The sequence below is a fragment of the Syngnathus scovelli genome, chromosome 21, assembly GCF_024217435.2.
Source record: "Syngnathus scovelli strain Florida chromosome 21, RoL_Ssco_1.2, whole genome shotgun sequence".
Classification (NCBI taxonomy): Eukaryota; Metazoa; Chordata; class Actinopteri; order Syngnathiformes; family Syngnathidae; genus Syngnathus; species Syngnathus scovelli.
In genome coordinates, this window is record NC_090867.1 from 4,576,852 (window position 1) to 4,601,756 (window position 24,905).

At 42.2% G+C, this 24,905-nt stretch overlaps 3 protein-coding genes and 1 long non-coding RNA gene across 4 annotated transcripts in view; 3 read left to right on the top strand and 1 right to left on the bottom strand.

The window, feature by feature from the left end:
* The first annotated feature begins 424 nt into the window (after positions 1-424).
* On the top strand, positions 425-1,953 carry neurl2 (neuralized E3 ubiquitin protein ligase 2). The gene is made up of 2 exons (XM_049758562.2): positions 425-1,503; positions 1,577-1,953. Exons 1-2 carry the CDS (start codon positions 741-743, stop codon positions 1,690-1,692), a joined length of 879 nt encoding a protein of 292 aa, XP_049614519.1. The 5' UTR covers positions 425-740; the 3' UTR covers positions 1,693-1,953.
* A 120-nt stretch (positions 1,954-2,073) lies between these two features.
* On the top strand, positions 2,074-3,655 carry msrb1b (methionine sulfoxide reductase B1b). The gene is made up of 4 exons (XM_049758565.2): positions 2,074-2,219; positions 2,536-2,678; positions 2,742-2,859; positions 2,973-3,655. The coding sequence occupies exons 1-4, from the start codon at positions 2,165-2,167 to the stop codon at positions 2,987-2,989; spliced, it is 333 nt and encodes a 110-aa protein (XP_049614522.1). The 5' UTR covers positions 2,074-2,164; the 3' UTR covers positions 2,990-3,655.
* A 155-nt stretch (positions 3,656-3,810) lies between these two features.
* LOC125991061 (uncharacterized) overlaps positions 3,811-24,905 on the bottom strand; it is a 35,766-nt gene continuing 14,671 nt past the window's right edge. Inside the window, exons 3-5 of the long non-coding RNA XR_007489177.2 lie at positions 15,506-15,542; positions 6,827-6,917; positions 3,811-3,942 (exon numbers count right to left, since the gene is read on the bottom strand). This is a non-coding gene — a long non-coding RNA (uncharacterized lncRNA). The remainder of the gene's footprint in view (positions 3,943-6,826; positions 6,918-15,505; positions 15,543-24,905) is intronic.
* On the top strand, positions 10,443-24,657 carry LOC125991056 (heparan sulfate glucosamine 3-O-sulfotransferase 6). Its single transcript, XM_049758561.2, has 2 exons — positions 10,443-11,209; positions 23,213-24,657. Exons 1-2 carry the CDS (start codon positions 10,749-10,751, stop codon positions 23,838-23,840), a joined length of 1,089 nt encoding a protein of 362 aa, XP_049614518.1. The 5' UTR covers positions 10,443-10,748; the 3' UTR covers positions 23,841-24,657.

Genomic DNA, 24,905 nt, shown 5'->3' on the forward strand with positions numbered 1-24,905 from the left:
TGTGAGGGGGCCGCTTGAGACTCCAAGGAACATGCAGTTTTTAGGATGTATTAGAATAAAGTGTAATTGCACATCCACTACAGTAGGTGGCAGTGGTGCGCTGATTTTTAAATTGTATTTATTTTATTTCAAGCACATTGATGATTTTTTTTTTTTTTTTATAATTTCAGGCACATTCAACTATTCAAATATTTTCTGTCCCCCTCCCCCCCCCCCCAAAAAAAAATTCTCTGACTGGAGTCACTGATGTCATTCAAAATGGCTGAAGAATCTAAAGAATCACTCGTAAATAAGATTTGCTTGTGGCATGTGGCTGCTACTTTAATTACTGTAATTGCTCTGTAACGTCTAACCCAGATCTATATTTAGAGCACACCTTGAAAGAACAATTCAAATATATCTCAATGTGCTAAATATAGCTTTTCAGGTTGGCGACATCACGATGAAAGTACTCCAAAGTCAATGTGCATGAATTATCCAAGGGGCTCTGTATTGCTCAAGCGGGGGACTGCATGTTGGCCAGCCCCTCATTACACCAACACACACACATGCAGAGAGACACACATACCTTGCCATCTGTTCTCATGTGTTCAAAAATAGCCCAACCAGAAGCTTCCCAAGTGAGTGATAGCTTGACCGACTGCTGGTGTTGCTGTCCCGATTGCGGAACTTGAGTGTTTACTTGCACTTTTAAATAATGCGCTTCCATTCCTAGCACTGAAGTGACGCCTTCATAAAAGATGGAAGCTTTTTCCAATCACTTTATGGAATTCCACCCGGTCCACGGGACCAACGTGCAACTGGACTACTCGGCGACCCAGGCCACACGTGTGGAGAGCTTCGCCAATGGAGTGTGCTTCAGCAAACAACCGTTAAAACCCGGGGAGATTTTTCTCATCGAGATTGAGGACAAGGAGCTCGGCTGGTGCGGCCACCTCCGGATGGGCCTGACCGCCAGGGACCCCAGGGACTTGGAGGTGGTTCCCGAATACTCCATCCCCGACCTGACTGACCTCGGCGACAGCTGGGTGTTTGCCATCACTCGCAACCACAATAAGGTCACGGAGGAGGTCGATGCGGGAGAAGGTGGTCAAGACCGTGGAGAGGAACTAGCCGGGGGTCAGAGACTCGGACGAGGGGAGGCCGATAATCGGGGTGACGCCAACAGCAAACCAAAGACATTTTTCACAGACTCTCATTTGCACATTGACGATGTTCGAATACCCAGAGACAAGCTGGTCGGCCGCAGCCGGCCTGGACGCTTCAGCCACATTCTGGATGACTTGTACAAAACCAACGCTTTGCCGCCTACCGCTAGACGCAGCCGGATAGGAGTTCTGTATGTGGCGAAAGGCCGTGATCGAGGTGACATGCACATCGTCATCAACGGGGAGGACATGGGCGCTTCCGCAAAAGGCATCCCGACCGTAGAGCCTCTTTACGCTGTCGTGGACGTATTTGCTGCTACTAAGTGTGTCAGGATTGTGCAGGTGGAGTACGGATGTGAGTGTCAACCCTCATTTTTGGTTGTTTTGATCTGTTTGACTTCTTTCCTAAATTCTCTGCTTTTTTTTAGTCTCTTCCTTGCAGACACTGTGCAGGAAGTCAATCCAGAAGCACATTGTCCATAGAATGGCCATTGATTGGCTGGAGCTACCAGAGGCACTCAAGCACTTCTGCAAGTACGAGTGAAAACTGAAAATCCATAACGGGCAAAGCCGTGGAGGAATTTCCTTCTGATTCACGACGACAAAATGAATTGAACTGGGATTGTTATCTATCAACGCGCATGATAATGAAGATTTTTTTTTTTTAGGAGTCAACTGGGATAAATAAGATTCATCCTGTAATATTGTAGCTAAAATTTCCTGTGGTGTAAAATTAACCAGAAAACCAGTTGGTGCAGTTGTACACTACTACAAGAAGCAATTAAAACGGAATGCTATATTTGGATATTTTCATTTCAATTACTACAAGGGAGAAGTCAAACTCAGGTTGTCAAACGCTGCCATCTAGCGACCATAAAGCCAAATGCAATGGGAGGAGTTCCCGTTTAATCCCACGAGAAAACAAAACACGGGATGTTGCATTTTAGATCTGTTCTACATAGTCACTCACATCCCCCTTATTAATTTGAATCAATATTGATCTGGTGCACACCAACATGTCTTTCTGTCGATTCTTTGGCGGGGAGACCTACAAGGATCATTTTAAACCAGGTAAGCCTGCATTGTTACATAATGTGTGACTGAACCTGTCTTTCGTGTGGATTACAATAGATGCAGGCCTGCGTTGACTATTGACTGTTACAGGCTTATATTTTCAATTACTGAATAGTGTTGGAGGATTATGTAACCATACGAGGTGAGATTGTGTTGATGTGATTGTGGTTGGTTGCCCGTGGCGACCAATTTTACTCATTGCCAATTGGGAAAGGCTCCAGTTCACTCACAAAGCTATATACTGTTTTAAATTAATTATCTATTTATAATGAATCAATATTTATTATTGAATGACTTTTTTCAATTTTTACAGGTATGTACGTGTGCTCTAATTGTAACCATCCACTGTTCTCGAGTCGCTCCAAGTTTGCTCACTCATCACCGTGGCCCGCTTTCACCGAGACCATCAGAGAGGACAGCGTGACCAAACTGATGGAGAGCCTCACAGCTTTCAAGGTCCGTGTGGATTTAACTACCAGTGTGAGGTGGGAATTTATCATCACGTGTGTGTGTTTGTAGGTTCTATGCGGCAAATGCGGCAACGGGCTGGGTCACGAGTTTGTAAACGACGGGCCGGAAGAGGGGGTGTCCAGATTTTGAATATTCAGCCACTCTCTCAAGTTTGTCCCCAATAAAGGTGAAAAAACTACTCGAGATAATTATTGAGTGGGCTGAGAACTAATCCAGGGTGGACACCACCTTTTGTCTAAAATGCATTCTGTGAATTTCTCTATTTTTTTTTCTTTCCAGGCAAGGACAAGTATTAAAGAGCGAGTTTTCTCTGTTGTACCTGGCCAGTATGAGCATGTGACGCGGCCAGGAGAAAGTCCAGAGAAGGACATCCTGTCTGCTGAAGTATCTCAGACCAGCCACTTACACACAACAAGGATGCTGGACCACATAAAAATACACTGTACCTCATATTTAAATTCAAGCAAGTTATACACCACTTAAGGCAGGGGTGTCAAACTTATTTTTGTCGCGGGCCGCATCATAGTCATGGTTTCCTTTGAAGGGCCATTGAAACTGCTAACCCAAATAAATGTTTGAATGTCTCAAATTATATATAGTGTACGGTACTCAACAAACTAGTGAATGACTAGATGAATAACTAGTTTTCAAAACAGAGACTAAGAAAAACTGTTAACATATTTTAAAAATATGAATGGTAATAAAAATTGCTAGCAATAGATCTATTTTTTTAAAAGTGAAAACAATTAGTAATTTTAATATTGACATGAATTTGATGCATAATTTGTCTTCGCGGGCCACATAATATGCTGTGGCGGGCCGTATCTGGCCCCCGGGGCTTGAGTTTGACACATGTGACTTAAGGGGTCAACAAATGTTTTACATGATCTATGCACTCTATTTTGTTGTAAGTCCTATGCACAGTTTAAAAAAAAAAAAAAAAATTGCCATTGTCATGTGAAGTACAGAACACTTCATAAACAACTTTTGCAATTGCATCTGTAATTTGAGTGCCGTTTGCCCGGTTGTCCTCTAGAGGAAGCTATCCCTCCTTCATTAGCTTGAGGCTAACCTGATTCAAAAGTGTCCCTGTATGAAACACACGCACTTCATCTGCCGCCCATGTTTATGTGATTGAATGTGAACGTCGGGTTGCATGAGTGGCGCTTTCTGGCTCAGCTGCAGGCCGCATTCCTTGCGGTGGTGGCTTGGCATAAGTCGCCGCGGTTTTGAGGAGTAGCCGGGCCGCCTGGTTAGAGAGGAAAGGCTGTCATTAGACAAGCAACACACACACACGGTCATAGAAGAGTGTTTGGCAGACAACACATGGCTGTATTCTTGGATATGGCACATGAGAGCTACTACTTTGAACTTTTGTTGATATATTCACTGGTGTCACGCTTTCTCTTGCCTTGTTCGAGCTCTTGTTCCCTCGTCGACTCCAAACGGGCACAAATAAGAACTTCAATGAGTGTGTACAGTAAAGTCAGCAGGCCAAGGTATTCCAATGAATTACAGCCTCGGTGTGGCTCAGTGAGTCCACTCGTGGGTTATTATAGTTTCACATGGTTGCTTTGTGGCAGTGCAGTATTTATAATACATTAACTGAAAAGAAATTTGCAGCCATTTAATATGTCTTCAAGGGCCCAAAGGTTTCTCATTACCATAACGTGTTTTCAAAAAGACTGTTTGATTTGGACGTAAAAGAAAAAAAAGATGATTTTTTTTCTTTTTTTTTTGGCCTTCAGCATTTGTAATACACAATGTAAGATCCAGATCAGATTAAAGATTACTTAAAATGATCTCGGTCAGCCTCCAAGGCAAAAGCAGGTGTTGTGTATGACATCATTGTTATTTGATTGCCGTGTCAACACACACATACCATTTTTGTTTTGTGACTGCGCTTGCAATTGTTGAACTGGAACGACATTTTTTTTGTGTGGTTTACTGTCTGACAGAACACCCGGAAAAAAAAAAAAAAACACATCCGAAAAGTCTGAGACAAAATGTGGTTTGGTTGCGATGTTTGCGTGAGTGTGTGTCCCTCGTCCTCACGTCACACACAAAAGAAAGAAAATCATTTGATGATGTAAGTTTAATCGTGCAGCTGTGGTTTAATTTGATCCGCCTTTTGTAACTACTAAGTGTGACTTCCTGCTAGCATGTCCCAGAATGCACAAGTTACCAGGCCCGGACTTGTTTCCAGACAGAGAGGGCTTATATAATTTAGAGAGAGAATTTTCAAATTGGTTTAAGGAGATCAACAAAAAAACGTGGTCACATTGATGTGCTTAAATGCAAATGATCATCAAATAGGGTAGTTTCGGTAATCCATGTGACATATTTTTATTGCGACTACGAAAGCTCAATTGGCAGTGAAACAATCAAATGTCTACTTGGATTGCTACTCCTAAAGTTTGCTTCAAGAACAATGGAGAAGTTGTCTGAAAAGTGCTTTGGTTACATCATTCATCCTTCCCTGTGGGTGACAAATTGGTGGTCCAAAAAGTTCAAACCTAAGTGTTCACAACCCGCAGGCAAGCTACGCAGCCAGCATGACGAACGTCACTTAGCATCTGGGCTAAATTAGGGCTAAATCCTCTGGACACGCAGCAAATCTCAACCATCCATCTTGCACTTCTGGCATGTGGGACCTTGCAGGCTGCAGCACCCCGGCGCGTTACACACTGGACCCAGGGGTCACCATACATCACATACACACACGTAGTTGCTGAGCATTGAGCTGCCGCTCAATATGTCTGGCAACAAAGTATCGACACCTTTCAGCCTTTACGGGGTTTGAAGCAACAAGGAGCTAGTGACGTTTTGCTCGCGGGCGTCTCACAATGGCTGACTAGAAAAAGGCTTCATCATCTACCATTGGTCTTTGTCCATATATAAACTGTGGAGCTTCATTTAGACAAAAGTAGTGCTCCACCACCATTTAGTGGCATTTGTAAAAAAAATATATTTTTGTTGTCTGGGCGGGATGGCACATAAGAAGAAATATGACTTGACATACAATTGACTTGAGCCAACATGGCTGCCTCACGGTGTCTGTTGGTAAACACCATCCCGGAGCGCTGTCTAACCGCGTTATCTTCAGTCACGACACACGATAAGAGTCAACTTCAGCGACTGGCTTCAAAGCTGCTGAGCTCATTGAGGCGCTGCGACACACTCGGCAAAACTATTTAATCAGGAGCTTTTCCACGGCGACACACGTGCAACTGTGATACGCCATGACAGCCTGCGTGTGTGTTGCGGGAGGTTAGATGAGGTTCGTCCTGTTTGTTTAGGCTACCTGTCGTTCCTTCGGAGACACATTCCTGATTTTTCTTTTTTGAAGTCTCAACGTGGCTTAAATAGTTCAGTAACGAAGAACGGCGTCACCTAGCCTACTTTGCGTCTAACTTTGAGAAAATTATACCGCTAGCATCAGTCTTTATCTTGGCCTTGGGCTCCGTCTACCCGCTCTTTATATTTACAGCTTTTGCCGAGCTTCTGATATATCGTGCTCCTCTGCAGGATTTGGTAGCAGCGAGAATGGACTGGAGCGATTATAGAGCGGTCTTTATTGCATGAATGACATCACGACAGTAGATCATGGAATCGAAGGGTTATACTGGGCTCGGTAAATCGCATAGTAGCTGTAGCATGTCGGCCAAGATTCTTGTTGAAAGGTTCGCATTTGGCAGAGAGGAAAATGGAAGGCCAGAGGAGGAGAGCCAACGTGCAAGAACACACAGAGTTCCAGTATCGAGAAGTCATATAATGTAATGGCTGAGTGTCTCCATACATGACAGGACAGGGTGGTCTTATTAATTCAATGTAGACATGTTTGATAATTTGCCCAAAAAAAGCAGGAGATCATCTACAGTACCTTCTAAATGTTTTCTTAAATTTAAAATGATGGTGTCAAACTCAAGGTTACCGGGCCAGATTTGGTCGGGCAGATTTATTATGTGGCCTTATTAACCGTCACGTTCTTCCCGACAAGCCAACTCACCTTTCTGCATATTTTGGGGACATCAATGAGCAACAAAAAAAAAGGCATCACTTAAGGCCTATCGCGACAAACATGTCAGATGTAAAGAGATCAAATGTGTTTTTGTTGTGTCTACAGGGCCCACCTGACATGAAGTTGCTTTGCTCTCTGTGTTGCTCCTCCATGAAGATACTCTGGCTCCTTACACATTGAAAGCGTGTGATTGGTCAGCATTCCTTCGACACAAATCAACAGCTCATTAGAATTTTTTGTTTTTTTCCAAAAAGCAGCTGAGTTAAAACAGTGCCATTGTTTATTCTATTTTTTTATTGCTATTGACTCTCGGGGCCCCCTTTAGCTCTGGTCCCTAAGGGTTTGCCTGCTCTGTTGCGGTGGCCCATCTGAACTTGATTTGTTCCACTTCTTCCTTTTTCTCCCAAACAACCAGGCAACGTACATAAATAAATTAAAATAAAACGTATGATCTCCTTTTATCTCAGATCACCACTGTTTATATTTCCATTTCAACAAATGCTCCTGATTCCCTAAAATGGCGTTGTGGTCAGGGCTTGCACGCCACCTGTCGCTTTGGCATGCACTTTACAGCTTAAAACATGTTTTTGTCAACTCTTTTTTTTTTTTAATGAAATTGGAGATTTGACGGGACCTCATTATTAAACTACAAATGCAAAAAACAAAAAAAACAAAAAAAGATGGGTAAACACGGATGATTTTGTTTTTGCCACAGAATAGTTTGACAGTCCTGTGCAGGCACGCTTGTCACGCTTTCTTTTGCTAAAACGTTGCGAGCTCTTAGGCCACACCCACGCGGTAATGCACGCTGTTGACGTGCCCTATACTTACCCGGCTCACCACAAAACTCTGCCCTGCAGTTACGGCGGGAGAGTGTGTGGCCTTGCAGCTGGCCTTCACACAGCTTCTCTTTACAGAATACCTTCTCCCGCCTGTCCGTCCGTCTCTTGTGTATATTGTTCCCAAATTACCATCTTAAGAGGTTTGTTTTTTCCGACGATACGCCGAGTGTGAAATGCGGCCGTCGCGGTTAAATACCACAGAAACGTGTTGTTGTTTTGTCCTCAAGGTCAATTATGCCGACAGCAAAAGTAATTTGATGTTACAAAAGAAAATATGACGTATATACATACCACCTGTATTTATTTTGCTAAATTAACAAAAAAAGTGAATCTATTTCTTTGTTAAATCCTGCTCACTACCAAACAGAACGGTGGATCTATCCCTCCACCTGAACTTTGATGAAGTAATAATAATAAAAAAGCTAGCATTCATCCTCTAATCCATGCTGACCTTTAATAATAATGGTAGGGGGATTGTGGTGACAAGCATGCAGGACAAGTGAATGTGCATGTGTGTGTGTGTGTGTGTGTGCATTCCATGCAGGTGAGCTAACAGGCCATTTGAAGAGCAGCTCTTCAGTAGGACATCTGCTTTATTGTATCCTCAGTGAGTGCCTCAACTTTTTTTTTTTTTTAACCCTGTTTCTACCACACAGTTCGCTTTGTTTCCATTGTTATAATATTAAAATAAGCAACTCACTATACCCGTTTGGCCACTCTGCTATTACAAATAACAGGAACTAAGGAAACCACTCAACTAACCTCAACATAGTTCCTTGACAAGATGTTACAATATGGCAGAAAATCATTATTTTTGTGCTAATGAAGGTCCTTAACACACCTCAACATAGTTCCTCAATTCTACTCCTTGATGAATTTAATGTGAAAGTCTGCGTGGACAAAAAGTCAAAAAGTACACAATTTCACGCACAAAACATGCACTCCACATTTAATCTGATAACACGCCACAAGTTAATCTCACAACATTTTTTTTATGACGTTCAAAGGTCCGATAATGACGGGCGACGTGTTTGAAGCAGTCGGCGCTGGCCGTCAAAGGGAATTTTGGGAGGATTACAGAGCACAAGTGTGCGTGCTGAGCTTTGGACAGCTGTCTACGTTCCCACAGCCGCATGCATACCTGACAGGTGGACAGGTATTCAACACAGAGGAAGTTTGTTTATGCTTGTTTACAGTATGTTTGCATGTGGGTGGTAGCAGTTGACATTTTATGCCACTAAGCATAAAAATTTACCTGTGTGGATCATATTTTGACATGTTGCTGACAAAGTATTTTTTTATACAATAGGGAAAAGCTAAACTTATTTAAGTGGCCAAACATTTGAGAGTACTACACTAGCGACAAGCTATCCCGATGCTTCTAAGAAAGTTACATAACCAAATGTATTCAGTTGCATGCGTGTTCTAACAAGCCACAATCATGGCAATCCACATTTTTTGAAATAAACTTTTTTTTAATATGGCAATAGGTGCATAAAAGATTCTTTGCATTGCATTGTAAAGTGAGGCCTTGCTTCTCAATGGACAGCTGACAAAACATCAACCCAAGTTCTTTTTTACTCTACTAAGTGGAGACAGAAGTTGTGCATTAGCAGTCATTAGCTAATACTAGCTGCCAAAGTCAGATCAAATAAAGACCTTAAGTGAATTTTATCAAGCGGGCTCGGGCTTGGATAACCAAGCAAATTTCAATTGAAAGTATACTTCTGTTTCAAAACGCACGAAAAAGTATAACGCTGTGCTTAAAATGCAAATTTGTTCAAATTTGTATACCTATCTGCACATTATGAAGAAGTTCTACAAACAGCCGCGTCCGACAAAAAATCAAGTCATGAAAGTTCATTATAGAACACAAAAGTGACAGTCGTTTTTCCGACATTGCATCTAATCAATGCGTGGTAACTACAGACGGATAAATGATGTCGCCTCCGTTTAGGGACTCCTGGAAATTGACATACTGCCAGGTTGGAGGAGGCTGGGGTCGATTGAGACTGCCTACGCCCCCTCCGGGTGTGTCATCCGTATGGATGTGCTGTCGTGTTGCACCTCACGTATTCTTGAAGGTGCCAATAATATCGGATCTATCTTGAAACACAAATAGTGTGTTTTGCTACAGTGCCAATTAGCACCAGAAATGCCACTGATGGATCTGTCTCGGGTTGGTAAAAACTTTTTAGTAGATTTCTAATTTTAGGAAAGCTTCAATTTGATCTTCATCCATCCATCCATCCATCCATCTTCTTCCGCTTATCCGGGGTCGGGTCACGGGGGCAGCAGCTTTAGGAGGGACTCCCAGACTTCCCTCTCCCCAGCCACTTCATCCAGCTCATCCCGGGGGATCCCAAGGCGTTCCCAGGCCAGCTGAGAGACATAGTCTCTCCAGCGCGTCCTGGGTCGTCCCCGGGGTCTCCTACCTCTTCATCAAAAAAAAAAAAAAAAAAAAGGGTGGTGGTTGTTCTAATTTCAAAATCAAAAAACATGACAATTCATTTTCCAAATAATCTTCCACTGCTGGTTTTTGCAGAATGCTGATGGTGGTTCGGATCACTGCAGGTTGCACGCTCGCACAGAAATAGTGAGAAATGAGCTAAAAGTGATGGCACCTGTCTGTCCCAGAATGGCAAGAGTGCAAAGGTTAACTGTGTCACGGGTGTTTCCATGGGAGCGTGTGGTCAGAGGGGGGCTCAAACAGAGCAGGTGGCCACTAAGAAGTCACATAAATCGGACTAAACTGTCCATGTGACAAGAAGATCAACATTATTTTCTTTTATATTGCTAACTAGATTTTTGTTGAAATGCTTGCAAAACACGGCAAAGGAGGCGTCAGTTAATTATTTTGGCGACTGACGATAGAGGGGCGTGCGTTTTGATGGTGAGGGCGTGGAAATGGCAGCTACTCGGGATGAGCAGATGAGCGCTTCCCCTCAGAGACATTAAACCAGCACAAGAGGATTCGTGTTGGACACTCAAGACTTTCAAAATCCTCCCAGTGGGGGACTCGGGTCGTCTTGGGGGTGATCGTTCCTGAGAGGAAGCGCAGACAGAACATGGGGCGCGTTTTGACGCACGGCGCGCAACTTTGGCACCACTTGTTCCAGGTCCGAGGAGATATTTTCTTCTTTCGTCTTTCAAAACGTGCCTTTTAAAAACAAAACATAACTATGAAGACTCATGGGATGTAGTAAATGGAGAGCTGCGTTCAATTTGGGACACCTCAAGGTGCAGTCCAAGCTGTCAGTCTTCTTGACCATGATCATCCTTTTTGTTTATCTCTTTTACTGCCTTAACGGATTCTGCGAGTCCTTGCCCAGACCCGTTTATGACCAACAGACTCACCACCTCAAGGACAAAAATGTCCACAACGACCCACAACTGGCATCGCCGAAGCAAGCCGGTGCGTCCTTTGCACGGGACCAACTATCGGACGTTGCGTACGGCGCAATTAACAACACAATCTCCATCGCGAATAACTTTGGGAGCAAAAAGTTTCCTCAGGCTATCATCATCGGGGTGAAGAAGGGAGGAACGAGGGCTCTTCTGGAGTTCTTGCGCATCCATCCGGACGTGAGGGCAGTCGGAGCCGAGCCTCACTTCTTTGACCGCTTCTATGATAAAGGGCTGGACTGGTACAGGTAAGATCCTGATTTAGATCATCTAGCAACTGTAGTAGAAACGACGCAAACAGAATTTTAATTAAATAAAGTAGGATGCGACTGAACATAGTAGAAATGTTATACTCACATGTTTGACTATTGCATAAAGAATCTAGAGATCATTTTACAAAATTCAAAATTACATATTGCATTTGGGGAAAAACACATTACACGATCGAGTCATTTTTGACCAATTGAATACAGCTATCAATTTACAATCATTTCGATTTATTTTTTTGCTTTAGATAAGAGTCAACACTTACTCAGTCCTGCTCTTTGTATTTGTTTTTCCATTGTTAGTTCAGATCTGTTTGAATATATCTGCTACTGTCTTCATTTATTTTATTTTTCCCTCACGGCATAATAAAGCGCTCGAGCTATCTCTCTTTCTCTCCCTCACTCTTCTACATTACATGTGAACCGCCTATGCCAATATTTGCTCTCCAAATACCACTATCATCAACAACATTAAAATACAGTAGTGTAGAAGGCCCATTTGTTCATCAAAAATCAATTTATGCATGAAATGCTTATTTAATGTATACACAGTCTGTATATTAAAGCTACACTTAAATATGGGCGGTTATACTTCATGATTTAATTCAAATATATTGCAGACAGAAGGTAAATAAAAAAACTACATCTAAATACTTTTAAACAGTTCTTGATGTAAATTTACATAATACAAAAGTTAAATACAACTGAACTGTAGTTAGGCAGTGATCCTTTTGCATACCACTAGAGGGAGCCTGTGTAACACTAGTAGTTCTTGTATCACACTAAGAATCTTTGTTTTTAAAGTTCTTCTGACTCATTTTTTTCTGACTCACTTAAATGCATACATGACTCATATCGTGGCCCGACAATAAAGCTTTGACGTGTATTTGAATCTGTGACCAACTAAAAGCACACCAGTGAAGTTTAACTTCACTGCACAGTACACATTGCGAAACCTAGTGGTCGTGTTTTTCTTGACCGTTAGCCAAAAAATAGCTGACTTGTGTAGATCAGTGTACCTTTAGTGATGCAATGTCTTGTCACTAGTCCATAAAAAGCAATGCTGTAAAAAAAAAAAAAAACACGACTACTGCACTATTATAAAATACTTACATATTTGGGACATGTGAAAATGTGCATACAGTTACCCTGGAGACCGATAATTAAATCCTAGTGTAGATGTTACCTCGAGGGAGCCATAGGACAGCCTAATTTGATTTTAATTTCATATCAGAATTTAACAGTTACATAAAACACATGGGGGTCATACTATTATGCAAAAAAAATAACATTAGAATGTGGATGAGGAGCTTTTCTTTATCTTGAGTGAGAAATGAGGGAGGATTTTTACAGGGATTTAGTTTCTATTTGAGTACAGCGAAATAGAGTATAGCCAAGGGTTGGTCTGATAGGTCCATAAAGCACACATGCAGTAAAAAAAAAAAAAAAAAAAAAAAGTATCATCTGGCATGAAGAACACTATTTTATCATTGGTCTGTTTGGTTGATTCCGAGGCATCTTCTCAAATTCAGCTTTCCATGAATCGAGCAAATAAGTCTGCATGATTACTGAACACGATGATGTTTTTTGCACGGCATCACGCGTGACACTCTCGGCAATATGACATGGCTAAGAGCTCGGCGGTGTATTCAGTCCCTTGCCAATAAATTGCTGTTTATTGAGCTGACACGCTGCTTCCCAAAGTGTCTGTGTTGGTCCCCCTGGGGGGCGGCCTCCATCACCAAGGCGAGAGGGAGGATGGGCTTAGTGATGCTCTTCAGTCAACTGGTGTGAACGCGATAATAACCACTGTCATTATTTTAGTTTGGAAAAAGAAATTGTATTGGAAGTGATTTTATATAGAAATGGACAAAGGGGCTTGGATATTTTTTTTTTAAAAGGGCGAACAAGTGTAACGTACAAAACGCTAAGACGGATCAATACAGCCGTGTAATGATCAGGTCAGGGTGAGGCTCAGATGGAGCAGTCGACGAAAGCGTGTGTGTGTGCACAAGGCTCGGTTTGTTTTGGTTTGTAGCGCGTTTCACAACAGCGGTGCAATAAAAAGCCAAGAGGTGCTCATCTAATGCCTTTCTGATGAGCGCATTGAATAGTGCGCCTAGTTCATTTGTGGACTAGTAAATGGACTCTCGTGGCTATTATTTGAAAAGGTGGGTGATTTCATAATACAGACTGTGTCAATACAAAATAAAAGGAGTTGTTGAGATATGCTTCTATAATCCATCAATAGAATTCACAAATAGCTCAATTTATTATTGAACCTGACACTAATAAATGTACGTCATACAAAAGATGTATGCACATACAGTATATTGTAGGTTGCCCCGGGGAATGTGGTCGTCATGGCGACTTCCCGCCATGCATGTCTCATCTTATTATTTTGCCGCAATGGTCCGTTTGGCTCAAGTGATTTATTTTTATGATCAATGGTGCGTGTGTGTTGTATCATAGGTCTAATTACATTATTTGAATAAAACGACACCCACGGATCGAAACACAGACTATTAATTTGAAGTCACCATCTCAAATTAAAATGATTCATTCTACGGTTAACAAAAAAACAATTTTTGCTTTAGTCATGATAATTTCAGCTAATGGACTGGAATATGCCGCCGGTCCATAACTCTCATGTAATGTTATAAATTTTCCTGTTAGATTTTTGTGCCAGACGCACAGCTAAGAAAATTTTCGTGAAGCACCAAAGTCAGATTTATAGCAAAGCCGTCGACGTCGTAAATTGTCCGCCTTCGCCGCGCCAGATTGATGTCGACTTGGAGGTCAGAGGAAGTTTCGGCTCAACAAAATTGGCATTGTGATCATCAAACCGCTGTCTATCACAAATATTGATTCGAAACTCTAATGTGTCATTTTTATGTGTATGTCAACTGTTTTATAAGCACTTAAGATGAGACGCTGGCAATTACGGATAAGGTTTTATCAGGGTGACTAAGCTCTTGAAAGCACCACAACGGGTTGCATGTAACAAGACCTTTGAAATGTTCCCTTTATGGCTCTCTGTTGATGTCAAACTGGCTGCCCCGTCCCTTGTACTCGTTTATACAGCTCATTATTTGTCGCCATCGCTCTCGTGACGAAAGGGCCGCTTTAGCTCGCTCTCTAATGCGCTGACAGCACACGTCAACGCTGTGCGAATTGGACCCGTGTAATGACAGGTCAGGCATTAACACGGACAGCTCAGGGACACGCAGGGGGAAGGGGGGGGGGGTGCTTGGATGACAATGCACAATGATGGGATTTGTATTAGAGCGATGCCGTTTTGACATTTGGAGTCTTATTAATTAAGCAAGTTTTGGTTTCTTGTTAGGAAAGTGGAAAATGGGATTATGTTTTACTTATATTGTTAAATTGGGGGATAATTAAATCTGCAAATTCTTATTTGCCCAAAAAAATGGGAAAGCTAATTTTCAAATAGGCAAATTTTGTTGACTTGCGTCCAGTTTGAGTAAATCGACTACTTGATAGTCCCTAAGTATGAAAGTTTTTTTTTTTAATGCCAAAGTCACCCCAGCTCACCTTCAATCTTAATGAGACAAGCGCCATAGAAAACAGATTGATGGATGTCTACTTTTCCCGTCCCTTCTTTTACTCCCTCATCTTCTTTTCCTTCCTCCTTCCTGCCCATTCATTGTGATTTGTTGCCTATCTTTGACTTCCATTGCCATCCTTTCTTTCCATTTCCCCTTCCCCTTTTTTTGAACAAAATGAAAAGGAAATGAAAACAGAGCCGCGAAATGAAAGGAAATGAAGGGAAGGGTATTAAAAAAAGACCTTTGACACTTTATTGCTGGTTCAAAGTCTTTCTCATCCTTTCACTCAAACTCATTGCTCTCTTTTGTTTCAACACACATGACGTCCATGTGTTATGATTCCTTTAGCATAATCGCACGCTAAGTACGACTCCCATATCAATTTGAAGGAGAGGCGTAGCGTGCCAGGCCAATCGAAAATCATGAAAGCGAACTGGAAAGTATCACTTTTAAACTCTCCACTTTCAAAGCGCTGTCTGCTTCTTTGAGCTCCGACGAGAGAGCCTTGGCCCTTCGTGCTCAGCCGCGAACCAACTAAAACACATGGACATCCTTAAAGGAAGCATTTGGCAAATTGTTTTAGAACAAACGCTTATATGTGGAAAAGCCTCGGATTTGCCATCGACTGGAAGTGATTCTGCGGTTTCCTGATGGAGAGTGAACGTTTTGTGTGGACGTGTGTGTGCGGGCCCGTTCACACGATTCTTACCTGAAGTTCCATCAACTCTCGCCTCTTCTTCTCGCCACTGTAAACAGATAAATATTTGTCATTTGGTCGTATTGATCAAATCGTATCGATCCTTCTCCTCTTTGCTTTTATCACGTCGTTACAGAGGAAATGCATGAAATATTCAATCATGTTGACGAGAGGTTGTTACTCCTCTCCGCCGTTGACATTTACACCTCAAGGTCGGGGTGTCACCCGAGTGGATTTATCGGCTTATTGAGGCCACTCAAACTGTGCAATTCAAAGCCATTGGGCGAGTTCTTTTTTTTTCTTGTTAGGTCAGCGTCTCTAAATCTGTCTGCTTATCGACTCATCTTCTGCCCCCGTATTTCTTGCCTCGTGGCTTTAAGAGAAGCGACGTTGCGTAATTCAGAAGGGAGCGGGATGCGCTACTTAGCCAAGAATGCCCAGGTTTTATTTCCTGTCGGTGAGTTTTCGAGCGATCGCGAGGGAATCTTTGGGTGAATTCCTCCTTGTGCACATTTTTTTTTTTTTTTTTTTTACAAGTGGAAAAAAAGAGCAATGTATACGTTATGCTGCAATAAAGAAGGCTTTGTGCAGCAGATGGAATGGGGGGTTGGGGGGGGCAATGCTTTTTAAGCTGCATCAATGCTTAAAGGAAATACTTTTAGCAGGATGCATGTCACAAGCAATCAGCGCTACACGCGTGGAAAGAAATGCACTCGCCGGACACAAAAATTAGGAACACCTGCACAATGTAGAAAAACCGCATCAAGCATTCAACTATTATAACGCTCAATTTTGATGGACACTGTTACAGCGGTATTAATCAAACAATATGGTTATTGTTACTGGGGCGTGCGGTGGTTTAGTACTGCGCAGCATCATAGTGAGAACTTGCGCTCGTCAAGACGGATAGCGTGAAATAATAGCCGCCGTCACCACAAAATAAACATGTCGTTAAACAAATACCGCAATGGCGCTTGTATTGTACTGTATTGCTAATGTTGGCAGCTGGTGATTTACGATCAAGAACCGCACACTAAAATAAATTACCTCATTTTTTTATAAAAGGATGAAATGTGTACTTGTTATTTTTAAAGGACGATCGTAATTCTTGAGCTAATTCTTTTTCTTTAACTTAACTTCATTCTGCTCTGACTGTGCCATTCAAAATGGAGTCAGAATTTAAATTCCATGCATGGCCTTTGCATCTTTGCAAGAAAAACATCATCTTGACATGAAACCTAAACAAAAACAAATATCATTCCTGCCTCCCTGAAAGGTGACACTTTTATGCAAAATATTGTTTAAACTCCTCACCAGCTTTGAATCACATTTTGCAATCTGCAACATTGCAGGATTCATATACAATAAAAGTGTGACGACTTAATTATGGCTTCTTGTGGTTTTAATCTGACGTTAGTTTGCAAACAAAAAATATGACAATGAGCCAGAAAACTTTAATTATAAGTTCACAGCTATAATTCATTTTAAGTACATGGTAAAGGAAGGCAATCCTCCCAATTTTAATTACTATGCGGTAACAGGATCAAGCCTGAGCAACAACATTGTTTTTGGAAGGTTATTTTTTCACACTCCACTTACATTATAATTACCATTGTAGGTAAAAGACTCAAAACACTAGAAAAATGCACACAAAAATGCTTCAAAATTGCCTCCACCCGGTTTAGTGTGTCTGGAAGGGCAGGTAATTATTGATTGTGTGTAGCTGTCAGTGGTGTCCACCTCTGTTTAATGTCTGACGACCATGGAAAGAAAAGTTGAGAAGAAGGGGCGGGTTGATTTTGCTCAGCATGAAAACCAGTCCTCATCCTGAAAGCAATAAAAAACACCACCATTGTATCTGTCGGTGCTAGAACTCTTCCTGAGTACGTCCTGTCTCCTCTGACGTAAACACACAGTGAAGAATCAGCTAACTGTCAGCGATGCTGGCCCTCATTATACGGGGGAAATGAGATTAATTATTCCGGGAAGACAGCCTGAGCTCAACAGTCGGGACAAACAGGACAAGACATAGAGGGTGGAAATAACCAGAACTATTTACTGCCTCACTTCAGTCCAAATACATAATTTCATGGGAAAAATTCCTATTAATATTCAATTTCGCTAAGGATGTGCACATAGAAACACAAAATAGAAAAATTATATTAATTTCATGCAATTTTAAGGAAAATGCGACATTAGTATGTATGTATATATTTTTATTTATCTATCATTGTTTTTCTCTATCAAAAGTAGTAGTGGTATCGGTAACTGGTATCGGTACAAGAGACTATTTAGAAGTTGAGCACTAGTGTGAAAAAAAAGTGGTGTCAAATATCTTGGACCCTAATTTGCTCTGGTAACCACGAAACAATACACACTTCAAATCCAGCAGAACGTAACAAGAAATGTTTTTGTACACAGTAGCCCAAAAAGGGAACATAGTGTAAAAAGACCGCTCAATGATATACGAATAGCAATTGAGTGAAACGCTATTTCCAGTCCGACAATCTGGCTTTTATTTTCCTTTAAAAGAAACTGTGAACAATGAACCTGAAAAACCACAGGGAGCAACGGGCGGAAACTGCTCGGAAGTGACTTTGTCAGGATCAGACAGTATCGAGCGCTCTTATTGGCCGGCTCCTGGGGAGTTGCCAGCCAATTTCACATTGAGTCGATTAAACTTTGTCTGAGGCTGTGTACCGGTCTCCTGTGCGTATGCACATTTACAGGACTTGTTTTATTGGAGTTGTTTTATTTTTATGATCCTGTTGTTGCCTGGGATAGCCTTAAGCTCACCCGCTACCCTAATGAGGACAAACTGTATGTAAACAAACATGTTACTAAATCCAAAGTCTCATCGCTATCAAGTACACGATGGCACTTTTAAAATGCTCAAGGGGTGCAAATAGTCAGCACACGATCCTTATAAGGCTGCGCCGTTGCGAGTTTGAGCCTCTCCCGGAAAACACGCACTAATTATGTTTACTGGAAGAGACGAACATGCCTTGGTGACACAAAAGCTGTAGTATGAAATAAAGGCTAAAACCACACCCGTTGGGGGAAAAAAAAAAAAAAACATTTCTTAATGGATGAAATATGTCATTTGTGTATGTTCCACAGTGCTCATCCGAAGGGATATCGCAGTCGGCCGCATATTTCCATTTTAACAGCCCAATTATGGTACTGTGGTGAGGACACTATGACATCACTGGGGTCAGGAAGTAACGCCAATCTGTAATTTGCTCATCTCTCCGCCCCATCTTCAGCGGGTCCATCCTGTGTTTAGGAGAGCGGACTGAAGGCAGGGCGGAGTAGCGTCGAGATAAAGTGGGCCACATGTGGGCCCGGCAAGAACACGGCTGCAGATTTTCCCATTCGATAAAGCGAGCAATCAGTGGCGACGCGTATGCACGCTGATTGCTGAAGTACATAAACTATCATGTAATTAAATGCTCGCCACATGTTCAATAAGCTACAAAAAGCGTAATCTAAATGGACAATCCAGACAGACAATGTTGCCCTAACAAAGCTAAAAATGTTCAACGCGGCAAGCAATTACGCAAGCAAGAACAGGAAATGGACAAAGTCAGCAAGAATGCACCAGCAAAGAGGAACAAGCAAGCTGGCACAGAGACGAGCCATCATAGCAGCCTAAATACATCAGGAGAGGTAATATGAAACAGGTGGGGGGGTGAAGATAATCGCAAGAGCTAAAACAATTCTGATGGTGCAAAATACTTTTTCTTTCCTGAACAATGTCGCCAACTACCGGCCTGTGTACGCTCCAAGTTTTGCGGTATTTTTTGTTTTGACACCGCTGTCATCATTTCATTCCCTTGTGAGCATACCGACAAAAATCACGTTATCTGCTTGACTTATGTGACTATTTGCAGCTCAATCAAACATTCAAGCACAAAGGGCAGCTTCCTGCCTTTTTCAGGTCACTGTGGTTTCTAAGGACCCTGAGTGACCAGCGCTCACTAACTTGTGGCTTTCAGTCCTTGTACTGGTCTGGTTTTCCCCTCAGCTACACACATTTTTCCACGCTTTTCCAACCGACCTACCCCAGAGATGCAAAACCTCTATGGCGAAAAAAAACAAAACCTTTTCACTACACAGAAGCGTCTGCCAATGGTAACCTTAGGTGTGTGGAATTGTGTACCACACATGTGCACAGTTTTTTAAGTTCCCCCTGCAAGATGAGTGATCTTAAGAACCATAATGACACGCTCGGGAAAAAAAAAAGCAAATCAAATTGTGGTCTACTGAAAGGAGATATTAAAGTTCTTTGGTTGAAAACGCAACAAAATGCCCTCATTTTCCATGGAGTTGATTACAGTTTTTGCCGGCTTCTAATCGACCCACAGAGGCTTTTATTTGCTCTCAGTAATGACAAACGTCTCCTCCGTCCACATCTTTGAAGCAAGCTTAAGTGGTTGAGGATGTTAATATTTTTTTGCATATATCCAGTAGATTCCATTGGAACAAAACAGAACGGGTTGTGTAGAAGAGGAAAGAGGGCAAGCGTGTATGAGCGTGTAGGGAAGAAAAGTGCACATGATGACAACTTGCATTAAATGATCCTCAGTGATTATACCCTGTGGCTTGGCCTCGTGAATCACTACCATCTGACTCTGAAATTTAGGCTGGAGGAGTCCATTTTTTCATTGGGTGAAGGGGGGGGGGGATAAAGAGGGTCCGGAGATCTAGCTGTGTCGCCGCGGACCACGGCTTTCGGGGACTGAACGTCAGGAGCGGAGAAAAACTTCCTAAGTCAGAAACACTTCCTTCATCTCCCCCAAATAGCTCACACAAACACTCTCATCTGGTGCGGGGCTGGACTTCATTGCTCCCAGATGTGGATCCGCATGTTGGGATAGTTTTGTGTGGTTATGTGCCAGTGTGTTGCGTACAAACATAATGAAAACGTGCGTGCCCTGAAGATGGAAACAAAGCAAAGGCGGGCAAGAAAACCAGTGTCTTTATATACATGCATAGTTCAAGAAAGCGGAACCACTCATTTTGACCACAATCTGTTCTAGGATGTCTGTGGATCTCTGTTATTTTCCAAATAGGAAATGATGAAAGAAAAAAATGCCTCATCCATTCTATCCGATGCAATTAGGAAACAGACAATTTTTCTCCTGGAAATATCTTTTTCGAATGAATTTGAGGTTAGCGTTAGCTATAGCATACCTCACTCACATGTGTTCATATTCAAGTCGTAAACAGCAACCTGCAAACCGGCTGCCTTGTAAATGGGCCCTAATAAAGCTCAAGACCACACAAGACTTGTACACATGTGTAAGGCCAGATAATCTGCCATATGTTAACACAAAAGGAAATGTCGCTTCCTGGATCGCTAAGTTTAAGGGAAATTGGTTAATTAGTCTTTGCTTAGTTGTCCTACCATAAAAAATATCACAACCTAACCTCCCTTGTTGACAGAAAAAAAAAGTCTTTCCAAGATAAAGTGTCGTTCCAGTCTAGTGAGTGACTTGTGTTTTCTTTCCTGCCACTGTCTCTTTGCTCGGCCTCTATCGTGGATTTGTTGCTAACCGCCATCCAACATTCTTCAAAAGCTCCATCGCTGTGTGGGCTTCCTTCGTGATTGCGGGCCCAGTGGTTGCTTTCAGATCTACTTGAGGTCAGTCCACCGTGGAAGGTTTTCTTTCCAGAAAGGCAACATGGATGTTTGCTGAGAGATGGATTTTCTACTCTTGGCTAAACTGTGAAATACAATACAAGCAATTTTTTGAGATTATCCATGTTTTTTTTCAGAACTTTATCAGTCATATTTACTAACTAAAGTGGGACGTGATATTATTAATATTTATCTATATCCATATTAGTTAGCAAGATACTTCCAGGTTCATTAAACATTGCGTAAAATGACATGGCCATATAATTTAAAAAAAAGAAAAAAATTGAAAATATTTGTTTCTTTGGTTATCACACATATAGGCTTAAAGAGGTCCAATGGAAAAAGTGTCAAAGTTACCCGAGGATGAGGCAGCATAATTAAATGAGTGAATTTACTACAACAGCGGAAAAAAAAAAGAAGAAAGAGGCTCCTCAGTTGGAGTTTCCTCCCTAAAAGTGTTGCTAACTGTTCCTTGGCTCCAGATTCTACACACCACTCACGTCACACGGTGCCTGAAATAAATCTGTGAACCACAGTTTCACTTAAGCGGCCTCAGAGCGAGGAGCTGCTTCTGCTGCTACTCACACTTTGGCCTCCATGGCTCTTTGAAATACACCCTCATCCATTTTCATACAAGCTACTTTAGTGTTTTGAACTTTTCTCCCCCGTCTGACTTTGTTTAGCTTCAGTCCATGTAATACAACTCTTACGAAAAGGTTGGTGTCGCCCCGATATAACAGAGTTGTCTCCATCAAAGCTCCGTACGCTAGACGCCTTTCACTTAGAAACCAACCACAAAGCCCAAACTAAATCTGCTCACTCCGGCGGAAGGGAGGAACTTTGCTGAAATAATCCGAGAGAGCTTTCTCACGTGTAACTCTGGCGCTGCTCCCCCACCGCGATGTCTCTCGCTTGTCAGATGTCTCGGAGATGTACCGAAAATCCCCCCTTTTGTCTTCCTTTGCGTGAGGGAAGTTGGCAGGATACTGCTCACAATGGGGGTTACGACATTCCATTTTTTACCGCTGCGCTAGAATCTGCATGAAATATATGAGCCCAGGCTCTTTTCATTTTTTCCATTTCCAATCTGCTTTGGCACGGCAGCCCCATCTTTTTTAAAAGTAATACGTCCTCTGAACTCCAGTCGTCATCTTATACGAGCGATGAATCAAGAAATATGTCAACACACCGAAACCTTGAAAACTCAAGAACGGACAAGAACAATAATAAGCGGAGGGCCAAAAGCAATAGCCGAGATTTAACGAGAACACGTGGCCCTTGGTGAGATTATCCTTGGATAACCTCGGGTATCATTGGCACCACAAATCTTGACTAGCATTTTTTTTTCTATTACTAAGCAACACCTGCACAAATTCATGAGCTTGATCAAAAAAATGCTTTTACAAAGATAATACCATTTCCAGAAAGGTATTAAAGTAGTGTACAGTTCTATACTGTCGGGAAAACAGTAGGTAGCTAGCATATAATGTGCCACATGGGGCTAATTATTCCACTCCTCTTCCAGAAGCAAAAAGGTGGAGGTATGTTCCCAAGCTATAAAAGTCAAGGCTACCTCTTTACATCTAAGTCTATTGCAGTGATGTACAACTGCGCTGTTTTTTAATATCGAGTCCCTCTGATGTCATTAAATAAAGCAAAAAGAAATTTGCAGGATTTTGCTCAGCACCGTAAACTACAAGCAAAAATAAACACCAATGTTAAATGACTGGCGGTGTTTAATAAAATTGAGGAGACTTTCTTGATTGCATCTGTGGGGTCCTGGATTTATTCTAAAAAGAAAAAAAAAAAGCAAATTGACTAGTGACTCATAAGAAAGCGGGCAACAGCTTTGACAGCCATTCTAGTTGAGTGTGTTTAAGAGCAGGATGCAAGGAAGTGAGTCATCTTGTGGTTTCCTACAGTAGCCGTTCGCAGTCGGCGCTGATATGGCCTCTCCATCATTGTCGCAGGCATAATCACACATTAAGTCCACTAATAGCCAAGCACAAGTCAAGAAGCCCACAAGGGATCTGAAGTTTGGGTTTTAAGATTTTTTTTCCCTCCTTTCTTCTCAGGGATCTGATGCCCCGTACACTAGATGGTCAGATCACCATGGAGAAGACCCCCAGTTACTTCATAACAAAGGAAGCCCCTCGCCGTGTCTTCGCCATGAGTCGCCACACCAAGCTGATCGTGGTGGTGCGGGACCCGGTGACCCGTGCCGTTTCCGACTACACGCAGACCGTGTCCAAGTCGCCGGGCCTCCCTTCCTTCAAGAACTTGGCGTTCCGTAACGCCACCACGGGTTTGATTGACACCTCTTGGAGCGCGGTGCGGATTGGCATCTACGCCAAGCACTTGGAGAACTGGCTGCGCTACTTCCCTCTTTCCAGCTTCCTGTTTGTCAGCGGCGAGCGTCTGGTGACAGACCCCGCCGGGGAGATGGGTCGCGTTCAGGATTTCCTGGGACTGAAGCGTGTGGTGACAGATAAGCATTTCTACTTCAACCAGACCAAAGGATTTCCCTGCCTGAAGAAACCGGAGGGGAGCAGCAGGCCACGCTGCCTGGGGAAGTCAAAGGGCAGACCCCATCCGCAGATCCCCTCCCAAGTCCTGCTCAGACTCAGAGACTTTTACAGACCTTTTAACCTCAAATTCTATCAAATGACGGGTCAGAACTTTGGCTGGGACAACACAGCTTGACACCAAAGCTTTTGAAAGTTGACAGCGGCGAGAGACAATGTGCATTACCAAAGTTTTTACTGTGTTAAACAGTCCTTGCAATCATTTCATTAGCTTTAAAAAATGCAACAATCAAGCTAAATAAATGTTGGGTTTTATGTGGTGAGAATTTTATAGATTAGCTGTAGTGCTAGGATCAGATTAAGACGCGAGTTGTGTCAGAAAAGTTCCAGAACTAGGGTCACAAAAGCTAAGCGATATCGCCCCCCTGTGGGTACTTCACTACCATGCCTGCTTATAATGCCCTGAGCATCTGACAGTTCCTGGCCAGACAGAACTTCACCCGACCAAAGGGTCAACATGTTCATGATAAAAGCTAGTGATGGGAAAATGAAGCTTCAATTTTGCTTCATGAACCAGTTGTATTTTTGGCTCCTCAAAACGGCACTGTTGGTTTTAAGAAAGGGTTAAAAAAAAAATGGACAAGCCCTGGAAATTTTCTGACACACCTTGTATATGCAGTAAGAGGCATTTTATATTTCCTTCCCATGGAACTCCATATCCTGTACTGTCTTTACAATTTTACAAGATGAAAGCACGGAAAGATGCAGCGGAAAGAGGAGCAAACAAGCACTTTGCAAAGTGTTATTTATGTTGCAGAACTCTCTAATTAGAATTTTTTCTTGCGGAACATCCACAACCCGTACTCTCATTTAGCTGTACAGTTTATTTCAGAGATCCTAATTTATAAGATGACAAGATATTATTGAAATGTTTTTCCTGAGACTTTTGTATATGGAATTCTGCTGAAATTCTGACTAAAGTTTTTATTCTGAAATGTGTTTTGTATTATTTAGCTTAGTGACTGTCTAAACTTGCCTGCTTGGACTCCCCTGATCTGCCAATGAAAATATTGCACAAGTTTGCAGGGAAAGGGTCAATTATAAATTTGAGGTTAACATTAGGCAGAGCCTTTCTGATGTCTCAGCAATCAATTCAGCCGGCTGATTGGAGACCTGGTGATCTTTGACATCTTCAACCCTCCCCCCCCCCTTCTCTTGACCTTTTGACCTGTGAGTCTGCTCA